Source organism: Urocampus carinirostris, chromosome 4, assembly GCF_059441175.1.
Source record: "Urocampus carinirostris isolate Australia breed hairy pipefish chromosome 4, RoL_Ucar_1.0, whole genome shotgun sequence".
In the NCBI taxonomy this organism is placed as follows: Eukaryota; Metazoa; Chordata; class Actinopteri; order Syngnathiformes; family Syngnathidae; genus Urocampus; species Urocampus carinirostris.
Genome location: NC_142352.1, coordinates 13,134,449 through 13,153,892, shown reverse-complemented (window position 1 = coordinate 13,153,892; position 19,444 = coordinate 13,134,449). Strand labels below are relative to the sequence as shown.

The window sequence follows — 19,444 nt, the reverse complement described above, 5'->3', positions numbered from 1 at the left end:
GCGTGGGTTTCCGAGTTGTCTGTCCCTGTGTGCCTTGCGATTGGCTGGCAACCAGTTCAGGGTGTCCCCTGCCCACTGCCCGATGATTGCTGGGATGGGCTCCAGCACCCCCGCGACCCTACTGAGGATAAGCGTTGAGATGAGATGATGCTACTATATTGTTTTAGCCTTTATAGTTTCAATCTTTTCAGTTTCAATCAATTCTTTTGTCTAATATAAACTTGCATTAGCTCAGGAAGTAGAGCGCTCGTCTTAGGATCAAGAGGTCACAGGTTTGATTCCCTCCGTGTTATATGTCAAAGTGTCCTTGGGCAAGACACTGAATACATAATGCCCCCAATAAGCCGGTAGGAGCCTTCCATGGATGACTCCCTATCGGTGTGTGAGTGTATCTGTGAATGGATAAGTGTGAAGCACATTGTAAAGCACGTTGGGAGGTCTTCATTGACTTAAAAATCGCTATATAAATGCAGACCATTTGCCATTTAATGATAAGAAAACATCGAAGAGATGACGCTACTCATTTTAACCAGCCATGAGAGACAGAAGAAGAAATACCAAGAAAGAGACAGAAAAAAGGAAAAGATCAAGAAATAGAATTCAAAAAGCAGAGAAATAGTGGAAGAGAGTGAAAGGAAGATTGATATAGAGAAATAGAGGAAAGAGAAAGATAGGGAGAGGAAAGAGTAAAAAAATAGAAGAGAGTAATAGGTTGAGAGAAAGAGAGATCCGTGTTCTTGCAGCTTTGTCAAATAATAACAGTAGTAATAATAACAATATCAAGCCTGAATCAACTGTGTAATCACTCGGCCACTCATGGTACCAGTTGTCAGAGACTGAAAACAATCATAAAGTTGTCCGAATAGATCCGAATTAACGTGAAAAAGATTGATGAGAAAAACAACTCTTTGGTCCATCTGATGATGGATTGTACTTAGATTTTAAAAAATAAATACATTGTGAATGCTTTGGTTTGGACACATGGAGAGGATGGATGAGGAGCGAATGTTGAAGAGGATCTACAGAGCGGAAGTCAATGGAAGGAGACCAAGAGGAAAGCCATGATTGACTTGTTGGTGATAGAAATGAGTGGAGAGGTGTTGTGAAAGGATAGTGGGATGTTTGGACGTTTTCTAAGGGATAGGCAGGGCACCGGTATGATGCAGCAGGGGTAAACCAGTGAAAGCTGTCGGGCCGGCTGTTGAACAAAGAGTGTGTTGTGTCACCCTGACCCGAGTGACATGGCTGCTTTCTTGTGTCCCGTTTCATCTGGAGGGACGAAAGCATGACCAACTTGGGTGCTTAACTTGTTTGGGTGTTTGGGCATTTGGGTTGGCCATGGTCCAAAAATTTTTTGTGTTTTTTTGCTACTTTTTCCTTTTTTTATTTTTCCTTTTTGTATGTCTTTGTCTTGCCGTTGGTCACCCCTCTCGAGGGATATGACCAGGGTAGATAGATAGCATTCACTATTTCGTTATCGTGTTTGAAAGAAAGGGGACGTAAGAAAACGATGCTGCTTAACTCATGGTCTAAAAACACAAAAATAATGAAGGTTTAACTTACTGAATGAAGGGCACACATCACATTATTCTCAAGTGGTTTGGGTTGACTCCCACTTTAAGGACACAACAGCAAACAGGTGGGGTGGGATAAAGGCGGTCACGGAATGAAAGCTGTGAAACAAGATTGTTAAAACATGAAATATTCAACGGCAGCGTTGATTGAAGTCGTGTCTTCGGAAACCCGAGTCCTGTCAGGAAACAGCAGACGGGCTTCAGGACTGACACATCTGCTTCCACTTGCTGCTGAATAGGCCTCACATCAAGATTGGGAAGGCTACCTTTAAAATGGAATCCGATACAGTTCCTAGTTACCTGTTGTTAATGTAATGTAATCCAAGTACCATAATATTGCAGTATTGTAACTGGATTACTTTCAATTACTTTTGGGTTACTCCAATACCAAATATGCTAATAAAAGACAAAAGAAACTAAATATGAATAAAATGATGACTCACAACACGTGGTAAGCTTTCTCTCCTGGCTTTGATCTCTTTGATCTCCGGCAAAACTAACATAAAATGCGATAGAAACAAAATGAAAATAAATCCAAACAGCTTGCCAATATCCTTTTTGCCGTTCCATGTATTCGGTTACCCCCCAAGCCTGCACAAAATTTTGTAATTTTATTCACAAAATGGAAGGTATTAGCTCAGGTGGTAGTGCACTCGTGTTGGGATCAAGAGGTCACAGGTTCGATTCCCGGCTCCTCAGTGTTATATGTTGAAGACACTGAATCCCTAATGCCCCCAATAGCAGGTAGTTGCCTTGCATGGCTGACGCTGCAATCGGTAGTGAGTAAAAGCGAAGTGTGAAGCACATTGTAAAGCGCTTTGGGAGGTCTTTATTGACTTGAAACGCGCTATATGAATGCAGACTATTTAAGGTGGATTCCTATTCATCTATCGGCATTATCATGAATTTTGAAGTCAATATTTTACACAATTGGGAGTCCACAGATTGTCCTTGATGTAACAAAGCCATTTTTTGTAGAAATTCAGAGGTAAAAGACAGCCAGGGGGCATACTGGTGAGTTTTCAGGTATTTTGTTTAAGATTGATGAGCATATTTTGTAATGGTTATCATGTCTTGGAGTTTAAGCTTTTTAATGATATGTGGCATGACATATTTCAATGGCTGGTGACGTTGTAGACTTCTGTTAATTAAAATACAATTCAAAGTCTCTGTGTGTGCCGTCTTTGTAAATATTTCATGTTACAATGAGGGCAAATGCAGTAAATAGTCAGGTGTAGATTACGTATTGCATGTACAAAATGTCCCTGGTGCAGTTTATACACTGAATTTTACAATATGTTACACTTCCCCATGTATTATATTATTACTCAAACCCGTTTGCAAATGCCTTGTCATCAGAACACTAACGTTGGAAATACTTAATTTTTGGGTTATAATAATTTATATATATATAGCCCTTTGAGATTATTTGTGATTAAGGGCTATACATTACTAATATACATACAGTTGAAATTTCCCAGGTTAAAATGTTCTTTACATGTACCTGAACACTCAATATTCCCAATTCCCTCGCACATCCGACGCAAATAAAAACAAAAGCAACAAAGGGACTTTTAACTTTAAAACTTTGTTTGAGAAATTCAATGTAACTGTATATACACTTTACAATAGTACATTGCCGAGTGGCTAACAAAGATGTCTTGAGCGTTTTAAATACATCTTTTGCACAAATCATTCTTACAAGTAAACCAGCATAACAGATGAGAATGAAAGGGGCGGGGCAAAATATATTTATATATTTGATTACTCTACACAAAGTGCCTCACTTTAAACTTAACTCAGGATTTCTGCCACTGAGAAAAACTTAGCATGTAGAGGATGCAGTTAACAGTTTGAAATATTACACTAAACTAAAAAGAGAAAACAGTTCAGGAAAAAAACCACTCCATTTGACATTATTTCCATAAAACATTTTCAAAGTTTTAAAAACATGCCTTTTTAAAATCAAAAATACAAAATGTTCCTTAAAAGATAAAAAAAAAAGCTGCATGTGTCAAGGTGTGTACAATATATTGGAAATGCACAAAAAAAAAAGATCTGGATGATAAGCATCAAATGCCTCTCTCAGGCCCTTTAGAACCATTCAATCTTGCAACCTTCACATTTCTCAGTGAGGCTTGCATACGAAAAGATGACCCGACGCAAAAATGAGGGATGGGGACTTTCAAGGTGCATCAGTTTATCTCAACCGTTATCCAAATACCCACACTTCCCTCGCCAGACATGAGTTCGGAAAGTCACGAGACTTTCAATTGTGCGCAAATTTACATTCAGCGTCACGGCGTTGAGCACTCAGCGGTACAAAGTCAGCCTCATGGTGCCCGGCGCAAGAATCACCAGCCCGGCGTGACTCCTGGAGCACAAGGGTAAACAAATGATGCAAAGGCAAGGAAGGGGCTGGTGCACCACATACGGTAACCACCTCTGATGATGGTCTGCCTTTTACAACAGGGATTGTGTGGCCAGAGTCCACCATACTGGACCGTGGATGCTAACCGATGCATGGACACAACTCTCAATGCACTAACATGCCGGAATTAAGGAAACTGATTGTCTTTCTACTGAATGAGGAGAAATATGGCACAGTACAAGTAACCCAGACCAACACTGAAATTCTGCCTGTTCCCAAAAATATCAATACTATCATTTCCTACTTTTCAAGAGTAAAGAAATGAGTTGCTGCGAGTTGCACAGTTGTCCTCTGGTGAAACCTTAATCGGAAACAAAGTCTGTACATGTCAGTGGGAGAAAATTGTATGCTGCTGGTGCCATACCTGGCTGGTTCAGGTTGTGACGCATCGGCTGTGCTACATTGTAATAATAAAGCATTGATAGCTATCAAAAAACAATTTACAATTGAAGACACGAGGCCGTGATTAAGACGGGATACGACAATACAAGTCAAGGACAATACTGATTGACAACTCAAATACTGCAACATCGATACTTATCAATTCAAACATAACTTTACACTATGTCAGATTTACATATGTTTTCTACCTAGGATTTAAAAGAGCCATGCTATGTTCATGGCGACGATAAAACTTTTGATCTGAGCCGCTGAGAACACAATTAAAATTGCTAGATGAAGCAGTTAAGCGTTTTTTTTTTTTTCCATACCAGGTTCCGAAACACTTGAAAGTTAAAACACTCATTTAAAAAGAAGTCATTGGTTCACCAAACTGAACAAAAACCAAACAAAACCAGCAAATAACCTTGATTAACCTACAGCGGAATGCATCAGATTGTAAAGGCTACAAAGTTTGCCGACCAAGCTAGTGGCAAAGAGTAAACGCCACCGCGCAGGGATTTAGTCTTTAGAGTGGAGACCGGAGTGTCGACTGCTTCAGCACCAAGGTTGGGTTCAACGCCTCAGGTTAGAGTTCCTCTTAGCCGTTGGCGTTTCAAAGCCACAAAAGCAAGCACCAAATCGTTACGACCGGCCGAGTCTGTCAAAAAGTGTAATTTTTTACATGTGTACATTTGAAAAGTTTTTACCACTAAAAAAAATGTAAGAAGTTTTTTTTTAAGCAACAATGGATTAAAAAAAAAAAGATAAAAACGTTGATATTTTACGAGGCGCTTTTACACTCATGGTATAGTCCTTCCACCTTGCTCAGCCCATCCGAGGTAAGACTGAGTTCAATCTGGCGGTAACATGTCGTGAAGACGAAATCTCTCTCGAACATGTGGCCGCACATCCTCATCCTGTTGAAAATGTAACATGTCTCAAATCTTCCACATGTGATGATAATATAATAACAAAACACAGGACAACCTACCATCTCAACCAGCTTCTCAAGGAAGGGCACTAACTTCAGCAGCTCATTGTCATTCCTGTCCATGAACCAACTTTCAATAGGAATTCCATTGGACAACTGTAAAAGAAAAAAAAAATGTTTTAAACTAATATGCCAAAACTAGTCATCGTGTGTGAGGCGAGATTGCATTCTATAATATTACAGATCACAGAATGATAAAGAACACATCTGTACTTACAGTTAGGCCTAAAAATATTTGGACACACAATTTTCACTTATTATTTCATTTATTAATGTACAGTGGAACCTCGCTAGTTCGCAGTTCCACTTTTGCGGGTTCAGAGCTTCGCGGGTCTAAAAAATATACCTGACCTTCTCAATAAAAGCATTTATTGACTTGAGCAAGCGCGAGCTTATGTCCACTGAGGACACGGTGTGGACACTCTTATTGTGAAGGGGAGGGGGAGGCCCTGACACAATGCTTAGTCATGGTGAGTTACCGCTTTGTTCACTGCCCCTCCTTCAACTCCTCCCACCTCACCCCCTTCTTATGTGGCGCTGTTTATCATGGAGGAACTCGGCGACGCGACGCAAGTATATTCTCTTCTGTCACATTTCATCGCAAGTTTGACTTTATTATACCAAAAGCGAGCGGTTGTTTGTACTACCTAAACACAGCTAATTGTGTGTGGTTTCATGTATTTGTTGTAAAAGCCGTTCGAAGCCGCTAGCTGAAGTATGTTGTCATTGTCAGAAGGTAGCTCTTTCACTTTCATTAAAATGAACACAAGACCATTTTTTTAACTGTTGTTTCCCAAAACGCTTCACAAACACTCATCAAATATCACATTTTCACTGTTTTTATTTTCAATATGTAACCGGTAGTGTTAACAAGAGAAATAAACTGCGATTGCGGCATGTGGTTGAGAGCGGTTAATACAATCATACTGAATGGTTCGTAGTGGTTTCGCCGCAGTCCTATTCCGTGTATATTGATTATGTAAGACATGTCTACACTTGTGGGTCATGTTTTGGTACATTCAGTTCCAGTGTGAAGAGTTCTGAATGAGTCACTCAATAACTCCTTGCCAACATGCTAACGATCACTTCAGTTTAATGGCGGGGGGGTATACTGTATACGGTTTTTTTTTAAAAAACATTTTTGAAGGGGCGCCGCTACTTCGCGGATTTTCAGTTTTCGTGGATGGTCTCTGTCCCCATTAACCACGATAACCGAGGGATTACTGTATATCGGAATGCGTTTATGTGAACAGCTAAAAAAATGACCAAACTTGTGTCACTGTCCAAACATTTTCGAGCCTAACTGCACTTGTAGTGCAATTGATAACCCTTTCTTATCTACAAAAACAACAAACACATTATTTGGTCACCTGGTATGCAAAGGCTTGTGGTGAATTGTCAATGATGATGGTCTTTGACAGGTCTCTACCGAGAATGTTGAGATCTTTGATGTAATTTCCCTGGACACAGACGCAATGCTCCCGAAACAACCTGTGTCTACGGTTACAGCACGGATGACAGGAAAGAGGGGTGAATTGACAAAGTCAGATGATAAAGAATTGAGAGAATCCAACCGCAAACAATCATACTACGCTCATTAATGACACAAAAACCTCATACCTGACTAACTGCTTCTTAGGGTCCAAAATGTTGAGTAGTTTGTCTGCATACACCTTTTTAGAGGCTGTAAAAAGGATGATCTGATAAAAGAAAAAAAGAAAAAAAGCTCGAGTTAAACACTATTGTATCAAATCCAATAAATCCAGGAAAAAATTAGTAGAATTACCTCATAGATTTGAGACATGCGCTCCAAAAATTCTCTGAAAAATGGTCTCAAGCGTACATATACCTGAAAAATACATGACATCACTTTTAAAATTCTGAAAAATCCTAAAAAGATTCATCTTCAAATGTTTCTGGTTTGAAATTACATTGATCCTTTTGTTTGTTGGGTTCTAAAATCAACCGGTGATGGAAAAAATTTGTGAGGTAAAAACCTGGATTTTTTTAACAACAATTATATAATTAAATACTTTACAAATCATTGAAATTTAAAGAATAAAACATTGCAGGCCCAAGCATTCATTTCCCATATAAGTAAAAATGTAATCATTTATTTATGAACAAAAAAGTACCATCTTTGGCACTGTTTAGCCAATCAGAATAAAGAAAATCTATCAATTCTGTGAACTAGCAAAACCGTGAAACGTAAACTATATTAAGCAAGGGATCACTGTACTGAAGATTTACATACCTTACTTTAAGCTACCAAAGCAGTTATTAAAAGTGGATTTATCCCCCGAGAGACCAAAAGAGCACATCAGTTACCTGGTAAATGACATCTTGAAAAAGGACAGGAAAAGTAAGGGCTGCATCCTCTAGCTCGTTTAAACTGCAGTGGACCAGTGTTTCATCCTTGATAGATTCAAACGGAAACATTTTTTTATTTTAAAAAGGTTGAAAACACATACTTTTATATCAGGCAAATCTTATATCCTGTAACATACCAAATCAAGGACCAGAGAGAACTCTGGCGTGCTACGAGTCTTCAAGGGAAGGGCTGGTTCCCGAGTTAGCTGTTCTTCTGTTAATGGAGGGACATGCTTGATGAAGAAGTACCTGAAGAGAAAGATAAAAAATGACAAGTGATTTTGAAATTTAAGCGAAAATTTATTTCATTGGTCAATGTCAATTTGTCAACAAAAAGCTTTAGCATTAAACTGCATTAAAAATAACTCAGACTGTGGTTAGAGATTTACTCAGTGCACTCTTAAAGTTTTTCTACAGTATTTAACCATGTATAAAACGCACCCCTAGTTTTTTTGAAAGCATAAATCAGTATAAAACTGTGATTCTCTTAGTTATTGAATACGTGCAACAATGATTAAAATCACTTATTGACACCGTAAACTAGGAACATAATATGATCATAAAATTAGCAATGTATTTATTTAATGTCCTTTAAAGTCTGATGTATCAAATACACCAGAGTTGTTTCCCTTGTGATGTTTGACTTTGCGTTTATATCTTTCAGGAGGACTTGCTGTTTTCTCCATTCTCTAACATTCATCGTCTCAGGCACAGTGAAAAGAATATGTCGATAAGGGGATAAAATGGAATTTTTGTACGTCATCAATGTCACTGCTGGCTAGTGGTAAGGATTTGGTGCTTACACCGCTGCAACCTGAGGTCATCAAATGTCTTGAGATATTGGTCAGCAACTTATTTTTTGACTTATTTCACAAACAAGGTAAAATACCGTAAAACCTGTGTAAAACTTTTATTTCCTTTTAGTTAAGGAAAAAAAGTATATTTTACATAAATAATGTACTGGCGTAAAAATGGGTCTTGGTTTAAACAGGTGAGAAGAGTGTGGAGGAAATACCTATTTATGTATAACGCACACCCCTAATTTTTTATTACAAATGTATACATTTTTTCCCTCTCAGCTCAAACTAAGCATTGAAAGTGACCACGATGCCAAAATGAAATGTGCAATGAAACGTTTGATGGCCTGATACATCATCTGATGGGAAAATGCATTTCCCTTGTCGTGCTTTTTTGCATTTATTTATATCTATCAGGACGACTTTGTTTTCTTCATTTCTAGCATCCGTGTCTGGTACCGTCAATACAAATAGTGTGATAAAGAGATAAAATCTAATGCGCATAACACACATATACATTACTTCTGTTCATGTTAACTACACAGATTTGATTTCAAACGCACCACCTCAAATGCCTGATTTAGTCTGGTAAATCTCGCAACACCACTCACAACATTTTCTCCTCAGATCTATATAATTCATAGAGGTGACATCAAAACAGTGAATTTTTCCCTGCATGAATGTGGCATTTTATGGTCCTAAAATGGTATTTTTGGACCTGGGACGATTGAGGTAAGGATAAGTCAAGTCAAGTCATGTTTATTTGTATAGCCCTTAATCACAAAGAGTCTCAAAAGGCCGCACAGATCAAAGACTATTGCTAACTACAGCCCCGTGACTCCACTATTCCAAGCCACTGAAATGCTCCAAAATTATGCATGAACTTGCTCCCTCATATCTTTCAGATTTAATTTCCCCTTATGTTCCGGTCCGGAGCCCTCGCTCTAAAAATGCTGGTCTACAAGTGATCCAAAGAGCCAAGAAGAGATCCGCAGGTTCGAGAGAATGATACTCAATGGGAGGGTTTGATTCTTGACTACCAAACTGTAAAGAGTCAAAGTGAAAACAGCCTACTTGCTTCTTACACACACACAGCCCCACTTTCACACTGAAACCAATGCTTGCAAAAATGCACAGCTGGTCTGTCATGTTAAGGGCAAAAGGAAAAAAAATATATGGCAAAACATTGCCTGTCATAGTACACACTAAATTTTGCAGAAACGGAAGTATCTCCTAACGTGGTGATTTGTATTGAAAGCCTTTTTGGAATCCTCAGGACATTAAAAAATGTTCAGGTGTGGAATTAGGGCTTCAATTAATGATCATTTTTAATACACTGGGAATCTGTTTATTCTTTTTTGATTAATCATATTTAATTGAATAATTTATTTGTGTTATATTTAATTTTGTTTATTATTCTAACCATTGTGTGTGTGTTTGTGGTTTTTAGGTAGGGAAAAATGTAAGTTTTTTTTTTTAGATCTGTAAAGCACTTTTTAGCCAATGAAATGCCACTCAAAGTCCTGTAAAAAAAATTGATCTCGAGGCGCACTCTACAGGATCAAAGTGGTACCACAGGCATGTCTTCAACAAAATTCAATCCGATTTAACGTGCGGGGCATAAATCGCATGAGGCAACGAATAGATGATGAAACTCTTTGCAAAAGCTCTTGATTTACAATTCTATGTATTTGTCGTTGCAGCCCTATGTGGAAAACAACTTTCACTCACGGGTCAAAGACTTCCCAGTCTTCATCGTAGGAGGCTTCCGGTGATACAGGAGGAGGAGGAGGGTTCATATATACCATATCTGGACTGGAGCCTGGGACTTAACAGAACAAAGAAAAAACAAGAAATTCATTTACTACAAAATAGTCACACAAAAACATTTATTAACTAATTATAGATCCTTCTATATGAAGTTAATACACGTGAATTACATTTCTAAACCGACTTGACGTTGCTATGTGACCTACCAGTGAGGGGTGGAAGGTCTGCATCAACTTCCCCCCGTTCTACTGTGTGGTATCCCGCAGGGATGTAAGGAGGATGCAGAGGTGGTAGTTGTGATACGCTGGAGTAGAAATTAGTGGAGGATTCTTGTTCCTGGGCAAATGTGGCCGTGCTAATGGGCGTTTCGACGCTTTGTTCAATTTCCAACTGCTTGACAATTTCCTCAGCTTCCAATGCCTGGTCTGGAGAGGCTACGTGGACAGAGGCAGAACGTTTTATTAAACAATTTACTCTAAACAGGCATGGAACGCTTACCGGTTCCATAGTATCAATTATTGATAGTATTTGTTGGTATTTTATCTGAGCGAAGTCTTATTCCACATATCAATGTACAGTATAACCAAAATTATTTTTTTAACATTTGAAGAATATAGCCAGAATCTGCCAAATTCTTTCACATGCAAACAAAGATGTGTTGATTGCTTTTATCTCCAGTCGTTTGTCATATCACTCGCACAACCTGAGACAACTGGTCAAGTAGAAATAAGCAACTGCACTTCAAATATTTTTCACAACCAAAGTCAAGAGTAAAACAATATAAAGTAACTTTTGGACTCCACCCCCAAAAAATATCACAAGCCAGTAGCCGTTTAAAAATTCAGCAGAACGTGTGCTAACGGGTCGGGATCATATTACACCAATATTAAAATCGCTGCATTGGCTCGCGCGTTTGAGGATCAATTTTAAAAAGTTATTTTACCAGTTAGTCAAATGTCTTTAAGTGTTGTTTGGCCCTCTTACATGTCTGACCTGCTTTTATCATATCAACCCTTGCGAACATGAGGTCCTCTGCCAGTCGTTTGTTAACTGTTCCATGGTGGGGGTACCAAAAAAACAGTGACAGCATTAAACAACTTTGTTTACCCCTTTGGACCAGTCTGTGGCAGGAAATAAGGTCTCTGGGGATCATTGATATTTTTGAGAGGAGGCCAAAGAGTTTTTTTTTTTAAAGTAAGGTTTTTACTTTTCGGCTTCTATTTGGTTTATTATTTTTACTGCATTAAGTTTAACCCTTTGTCTGCTTTTTGCTTCTGTTCTCCATGTTTTCCCACCCTCTAGCATTTCTTTTACAGGGTTTTCTTCTGTGGGGACAGCCTCTGTACTGGTAGGAAATGTTTGGCTGCCTGACAAGAGCAGGGTTTCTAACTCCTTCCTGCGACAGTCTGCTTCCATGCTAATCAATGTGGATGGGTCTCGTTTAGGTCCCTTTCCTCACATTATTAGTCTGTGCCTTGCCATCTTTTTGTCCCTCCCAAAAATGTGTGTGCGACTGTGAATAGCTCATTGTGTGATAATAGGTGGAAGAAAAGTAGCACTGTGTGCATTCTGCTTGTTTTTATACAGCAGTTAGAGTAGCATTTCGTTGTGTGAAAGGTGATCAACTGTAAAAATACATTTCAATTTGATTTGATAATGGCTGTCAACGTTAATTGTCTATTTTTACCAGGACATCTAAGCTAGGCACAAAACATTTGAGTGCTTGCATGGTGAATTAAATAAGTCTCCCCTTTAAAAGAAAATCAACTCCAATGCATTCTCATATTCTCTAGCCATATCTGTTGAAGGCAACACATGAAAAGCCACCGTGTGATCAATGGCCTCACAAGTGTCCTGCCCCTCGATGATTTGTTAGCCAACGGCTGGACAATTGGAACGTAAATTTAAAATATATCACTAATCGATTAGTACGATATATATGTGATCCGTATAACCCTACCATTTTTAGCAGGTGAAAAGAAGTTGAAAACAGGAGAGAAGATGGTGCCAAGAAGAGTCGTCCGAGGAGGGCTCGTGGGCACTTCAGCAGTCGTGGTTTCTTCTAGACTTCCATTAGGCTTCTCTTTGCTCCTGTCATGATTCCCTGCCACTAAAAAAAAAAACATTCAACATTATAGATAGATAGATACTCTATTCATCCCCGCAGGGAAATTCACAATTAACTACTAACATATTCATAATTGCAGGATGAAAATACTGAGTAAAGTGTTTTTTTGTAACTCCTACATCCATTGACGCAGCTTTTTTTGCCATCTCCAAGGGCAGCGTTTGTGTCTGGAGTTGAGGCGATCAAGTTGATGCCCACATCACAGTGGGTACGGGCCTTCTTGGCGGGGCTCTCTTGCTGCACCTTAAATCAAAATGGTGGCCATGTTTATTTCCTTGCCATAGTGCACAGAACTTTGCATTTGCAAAAAATAAATAATAAATTTATATATATATATATATATATTATATACACACACACAGTATCCCTCGGTTATCGCTGTTAATGGGGACCAAAACCACACGCGAAAAGTGAAAATCCGCTAAGTAGCGACGCCCTTTCAAAAATGCTTAAAAATATACATATATATTTTATTTTATTATTATTTTTTTAGACCCGCAAAGCTCTGCACCCGCGAACGTGGAACCGCGAAGTAGCGAGGTCCCACTGTATATATATCCATTCATTATCTGTACCGCTTATCTGCAGTAGGGTCGCGGGGGTGCTGGAGCCCATCCCAGCCATCTCCGGGCACTGGGCAGGGGACACCCTGAACTGGTTGCCAGCCAGTCGCAGGGCACACAGGGACAGACAATTTGCCCGCTCATTCACACCTAGGAACAATTTGGACCGCCCAATTAACCTGACATGCATGTTTTTGGAATGTGGGAAGAAACCGGAGTGCCTGGAGGAAACCCACGCAAGCACGGGGAGAACATGCAAACACCGCACAGGAAGGTTGGTAGCTGGATTTGAACCCATGACCTCATAACTGTGCCGCACACGCGCTAACCACCGCTCCCCCGTGCTGCTTTATATATATATATATATATATATATATATATATATATATATATATATATATATATATATATACCAATAGCGTGTGTTTTTATTGACAGGGATCAGAATGGAGATTTTCATTTTCAGCTGAAATAGCCAGGGTCCAGGAATAAAGCAGAATTTGTTTGCTACGCAAGAGAAAAAGTGAAAAAGTCGGAATGCCTTTGGGGTTCAAAAACAGCGGAAATCCGCGGATCCGCGGAAAATTCTGATCCCTGTATTGAGTCTTGTCACCTATTTAAATCAAAACCCTCCATTTAATGTGGCAACCATAGTTGATATTTTTTGTTTCGTGACATTTGGATACTGTTATATTAGCCAATATGTCCATGCTAATATATAATAAACTTATCTAAAACTGAAAAGCAGAAGGGACTTGTGAATTATTACTCAAATCAGATAGTTCTGAACGCCATAAGATGATAAATGCCCTTTTGCGCAAGATGATGGATCGCATCACACTGTAACTTGTGTGATTATTTACCTTATTCATTCAAAATATGGTTTACTAGCATAGCATATCATAATGCCTTTAAAAGCATTTGTGACACTGGTGATGAGTGAACCAACAACGAGGGATAACCAAGGTCTCAAAATCAACACAAGCTGCAATAATTTGGCTCGGCTTGCAATGAACATGTGAGATAAGTGCATGAACAAGAACTTTCATTACTTGCTGCTAATTTGAAAAGAATAGTGTTGTTTAAGATTGTATTATTACTCAAATCGACAATGGGAAAAAAACCCTGACGAACAACTTAACCATTTACAGTCCATCACGACTTCTGGCTTACGCATGTGATTAAAAAACATACTTGACTGTTATATTTACCTTAACAGCATTGCCTCTAATGAACTTCTTGATAGTTGAGAACAGGCCCCTCCCACCACTGGTAGGAGTGTCCTCTTCCACTTCTGCATGGCTCCTCTTGGTCCGTGATGGGCGAGAAGGCAGACTGGGAATTGGCTGCTGAGACGCTTTACGCATTCTCAGCCTCATTGTTGTTGCAGTCACATGTAAACCTGTTTCAAAAAAAAGAAATCACTTCATTTGTCAGCAAAGAGTAGGCGGGGAATATGCAAATTTATGATTTCAGCTGTTGTCCTTTTGTTTGTAGTACAGACTGGAGCAATCAAACCACTTAAAAAGTTCCTGATGGGTTACAATAATAAACAGACCTAATTTACCTTTAAAGTTATACAAGCTCCTCATTGACATTGAAAACAGCCAAGACTACAAGGGCGTAGCTGCACAATGTGTATACAGTACTTTGCTATAAGTGGTTCCCCTTGCAGCCAACATCTGGATGTATTCAACATCCCATTCGACTTACATCACAGCAGCCACAGATGGCTTTACTTTTAGTAGTACACTAAAAACACACGATATGAGATCTTCTACTGTACAGTCAAATTAACTTTCCATTCCATACTAATTTATGATAATTCAAACATAGTTCTGTACATTCGATCTACGTAACTGAGACAAAGACCTCTTGCTCACTACTGTTTAATCTTTTTAAGGGGGTGGGGTCATGCGTCTGAGAAGTTTAAAAGTATAAGTGAAATGGGAAGGAAAGCCTTGCTCCTTATGTCGTCTTAACAGCTGCAGATTGAATCATGTCTGGTGGACACAACCAAAGAAAGTATACCTAGCAATTAACGAGTAATACAAAAAGTAAATTATTGAATGCTGCAATAACATCTTCATCTTGAGCTTTTTGTACAAATGTAGAGCGGATTACCAAGAATTTGCCAATCACATTGGTGGCAAATTGATGTTAGAAATATGTAATTTGGGTAAGCGAAAACATCCGTTTTAAGATATGATCAATAATCACAATACTGCATTAACTGTATCAAGTAATTTGTGAATTTCCCGGCTCCACCATTATATGTTGAAGTGTCCTTGGGCAAGACACTGAATCCCTAATGCCCCCAATAAGCAGGTCGGCGCCTTGCATGGCTGACTCCCTATTGGTGTGCGAGTGTGTGTGTACGGGTAACTGTGAAGCACATTGTAAAGCACTTTGGGAGGTCTTCAGTGACTTGAAAAGCGCTATATAAATGCAGACCATTTCAAGTCAAGTCACGTTTATTTATATAGCCCTTAATCACAAAAATGTCTCGAAGGACTGCCTAGATTACAATTACAAAATTGCACAATTACCTGATCTTAAACCAGCATGGTTTAAGATTTACCATCAATTTCCCTACGGGGATGAATATAGTATCTATCCATCTATCTATCTAAATCGACAAATATTTTAAAGTGAAATTTGTTAAGAGACAGTCTCGACGCAGGCTGAACTTCATCTGTATACTGTTAACGATCAATAATACACTATACTCCTCTAGTTGTCCATCTCGGATATCATGACGCGCAAGCATCATGCACATAGCTGTTGCTGGGGGCAAGAACGTGAGCGGGAAATAGGAAAATCAAACGGAGCTGGCTAACAAACATTAGCCAAGGAAACGACGAAAAGAACGTGTAGGTTACTCGAATCTTGCAAGTATAAATTCACACAGAGCGTAAAAAAACAACAAAAGCAAACCCCTAGAAACTGTCCATTTTCATTTTATATCCGATTGCCTTGCAAGCCTCAGCCACTTATTTGCAACAACATTGATCGTGAATCGAAACGATATTATCTGTCAGTAAAATGTACTTAGTGACCAGGGTGTCATTAATGTATAGCTAATAATCTGACAAGTTAGCAGATCTGCAGTAAAACGAGTGTCACTAAATACAAGTCGTGCATTTAAACGACAGTCTGTAGCAACTAGTTCGAATGTAGACATTCTGTCAACTGATTTTGTTTTAAACTGTAGCAAAGGCTGTCAACATTTAACCTCGTTGATCCTGGTTGAATACAGTATAACGTCAACGTAATTTTCATGTTATTGAATAGACGACATGTTTAATTATAATAGTTAACAGGTGTTATTCGAGTGACCTAAAGGTTGATAGATATGGCTGTTAGCTAGCTAACAAACTAGCAAAGTTGAGTCGTGGAATGCACCCGGACTCTCGCAAGTTACGAGACACGACAGCGAGTCGCTACGACAATTCGCCTCACCAGCAACAAGTTTAATTTTTCGACACCGGTTTAAAAGCCGCTGAAGTTGAAATAATGTCACGTTAGCCGTATTTTATCTGTATCCATGCAAGGCCGAAGTTAGCATCCCGGAGCCATGTTGCTAGCTTAGCACAAAAAATTAGCATAGAGCTAGGTTAGCTTCCTTAGGGGAAAACGCTGGAGGCCAGCAGATGTGCACACGGAGGGATAGGGGAATATTTAGCTTGTCGTTGGCCAACCTTACGTAAAACACGAGGCTAACGTTAGCATTCCTTTTAAAAAGCGACTTACTGTCCGGCGTCCCTCGGTGGTTCGAAATGGGCGCTCACGGCCGAGTTGACATCACGAGATGCGGTAGTTGTTTTTCGTGATTTGGAGCCAGGAATATATATTTTGATGTAGTCTAATGCCGTCGGTGGAAGGATACACCATTGGGAACAGGCGCCATTTCCCGCCTCTGCTCAGGATCTTGGAGGTAAATACCCGTATGAACACAGACACGCCCCCTTACCTCTCAAACATCAGCCGCTCTGCAGTGGAATCAGGGGAAGCGCTTGCATCATCGGTTGCTTTAAATGGTCTGCATTTATATAGCGCTTTTCAAGTCATTGAATACCTCCTAAAGCGCTTTACAATGTGCTTCACACTCACATACCAATAGCGGCCATGCAAGGCACCGACCTGCTTATTTGGGGTGTTAGGGATTCAGTGTCTTGCCCAAGGACACTTCGACATATAAAACGGAGGAACCAGGAATCACTATCTCCTGAGCTAATGCCGCCCTATAAATCCATTCTTTGAGATTTCTTTGGGCGGTTGCCAGTCGACTTACTATCATAAATACGGCGGCAGTAGCTCAGGAGGTAGAGCGCTCGTCTTGGGATCAAAGGATCCCAGTTTGAATCCCGGCTCGTCCGTGTTACATGTCGAAGTGTCCTTGGGTAAGACACTGAACCCCTAATACCCCCAATAAGCAGGTTAGCGCCTTACATGGCTGCAAGGCCGCTATTGGGAAATGTGGAGCACATTGTAAAGCGCTTTGGGAAGTCATTAACTTGAAAAGCGCTATATAAATTGCAGATCATTTCATTTCATACTCCCAATAAGCGAATTCATTCAAATATTGATATTAAGCGAATACTTGGATCAAATCAATGTTGTTGTCCTGGGATCGGTTACTCTACAACAATTTGTAGATACCCACTATCGTGGATGGATGGTGTTATGAGTGCACTGCAAAAGAGGTCTAAATCGAGTGAAAGCTAGAGCTCTTGTTGGTGATAGGAAGGAGTGGAGAGGTGTTGTAAAAGGATAGTGGGATGTTTGGGTGCGTTCTAAGGGATGGGCAGGGCAGCTGTATGATGCGGCAGGGGTAAACCAGTGAAAGCTGTCGGGACCTGCTGTTGAACAAAAGAGTGTGTTGTGTCACCCTGACCCGAGTTTCATCTGGAGGGACGAAAGCATGACCAACTTAGGTGCCGAGTTGCCTAACTTGTTTGGGTGTTTGGGCATTTGGGTTGGCCATGGTCCCAAAAATTTTGTGTGTGTTATTTTTCCCCTTTTTCTTTTTCTGTTATTGTATGCGTTTGTCTTGCTGTCGGTCACCCCCCTTGAGGGATATGACCAAGATAGATAGATACCCACTCTCCCAGCGCCTTCAGCCACTCTGAATTAATGCCCATTTGTGAAATTGACATGGGCAACACGGCAGCGGCACAGTTCTGAGCTCATGGGATGAAATTCGGCTAACAGCCTTCCTGTGTGGAGTTTGCATGTTCTCCTCATGCTTGCGTAAGACAAACATGCATTTCAGGTTAAATGACCAGTCCAAATTGTCCCTATGCAATCAGTTCAGGGTGTCCACTGCCTGAATTTAGCTGGGATGGGCTCCAGCACCCCCAAGACCCTACTGAGGATTAGTGGTGCAGATATTGGATGGATGTAAAACTGACAGGCACACATTTAGCAACCCTTCCTACCTGGCAAGCTACTGCATCATGCCTGCAATATGACATAGACCAACCAGTTTTTTTTTCTACCAACACCAGAAAAGGACAATGCCAGGTGGAATGTGTGTTAAAGTGGACCGCTACTGTCAACACAGAGTTCACCCTGCAGAGCGCAACAAGCTGCATCCGAAAATGTAAACAAGTTACTGCTCCTGAACAAAAATCTGTATATCACTGTGGCAACAGAGTTCAAAGATCTTCATTACATTGCTGATTTTCAGGTTTGACTCTCTTGACTTTTGTTCCGTAACAGTTGTTGAAATAGAAGTATTTTATTTTTTAAAGTATTTTTTTTGATTGTATAGTTTACCCTATTTGCACCTTCTGAATTCTCAAAATATTGTGCAATGGAAGGTAGTTGACATGTTATATTTGTGTTTTTGTTATATAGCTACTATTTTTATTGGACTATCTTGACTTATGTTCTGAAACAGTTGTAATACAAATATTTATATCTAAATTTAATACTGTTAAAGTTTGAATTGTAGTTATTTAATAAAAGTGAAAAAATTAAGTGCCTAAAATTGGTGGTTATCATAAATATCAACATCCTCAAGGGTAAGGGTTCAATTATTCAGTGATCATGACATCCATCCATTTTCTGCAGCGCCTATCCTCACTTGGATCACAGGAGGTTCGAGAGCCATACCATGAGTCTTCGAGCAGTGGGCATGGACACCCTGAACTGGTTGATGATCATTACATTTCGAGGCAAAAAGTATCTGTATGGGACCTGTATCAATCATTAATACAGTGAACTGACTTGGATCAGGTACTAAAATGCCCAGTATCACCAACCCCTACCCAAAACTTGATAGTGAAGCTTGATAAGGATGTGTAGATGGATGACTTTTTCTTGATCTTTGAAATGAAAGCAAACTAATTAATAAAGTTGGGACAGTGCACTGGTTAAAGTGGAAATAACATGCATTGGACATCGATGAGGAAAAAAATGCATTGGCTATGAC

The 19,444-nt window shown here is 39.6% G+C and overlaps 1 protein-coding gene across 1 annotated transcript; it reads right to left on the bottom strand.

Annotated features, from left to right (window-relative positions):
- Positions 1-3,143: 3,143 nt before the first annotated feature.
- Positions 3,144-16,976, bottom strand: ctdspl2b (CTD (carboxy-terminal domain, RNA polymerase II, polypeptide A) small phosphatase like 2b). Its single transcript, XM_088333690.1, has 13 exons — positions 16,759-16,976; positions 14,217-14,407; positions 12,562-12,685; positions 12,275-12,424; positions 10,521-10,748; positions 10,276-10,372; positions 7,885-7,996; positions 7,706-7,792; positions 7,164-7,226; positions 6,998-7,077; positions 6,748-6,874; positions 5,378-5,473; positions 3,144-5,303 (listed from the first exon to the last, which is right to left on the bottom strand). The coding sequence occupies exons 2-13, from the start codon at positions 14,382-14,384 to the stop codon at positions 5,238-5,240; spliced, it is 1,398 nt and encodes a 465-aa protein (XP_088189816.1). The 5' UTR covers positions 14,385-14,407; positions 16,759-16,976; the 3' UTR covers positions 3,144-5,237.
- Between the last annotated feature and the right edge of the window lie 2,468 nt (positions 16,977-19,444).

Coding starts and splice junctions, on each gene's coding strand:
- ctdspl2b (XM_088333690.1), bottom strand. CDS start 14,384: ATGAGGCTGAGAATGCGTAAAGCGTCTCAGCAGCCAATTCCCAGTCTG. Junction 12,686..14,216: donor TTAGAGGCAATGCTGTTAAG/GTAAATATAACA, acceptor TTTTGATTTAAG/GTGCAGCAAGAGAGCCCCGC. Junction 7,078..7,163: donor GCATGTCTCAAATCTATGAG/GTAATTCTACTA, acceptor TTCTTTTATCAG/ATCATCCTTTTTACAGCCTC.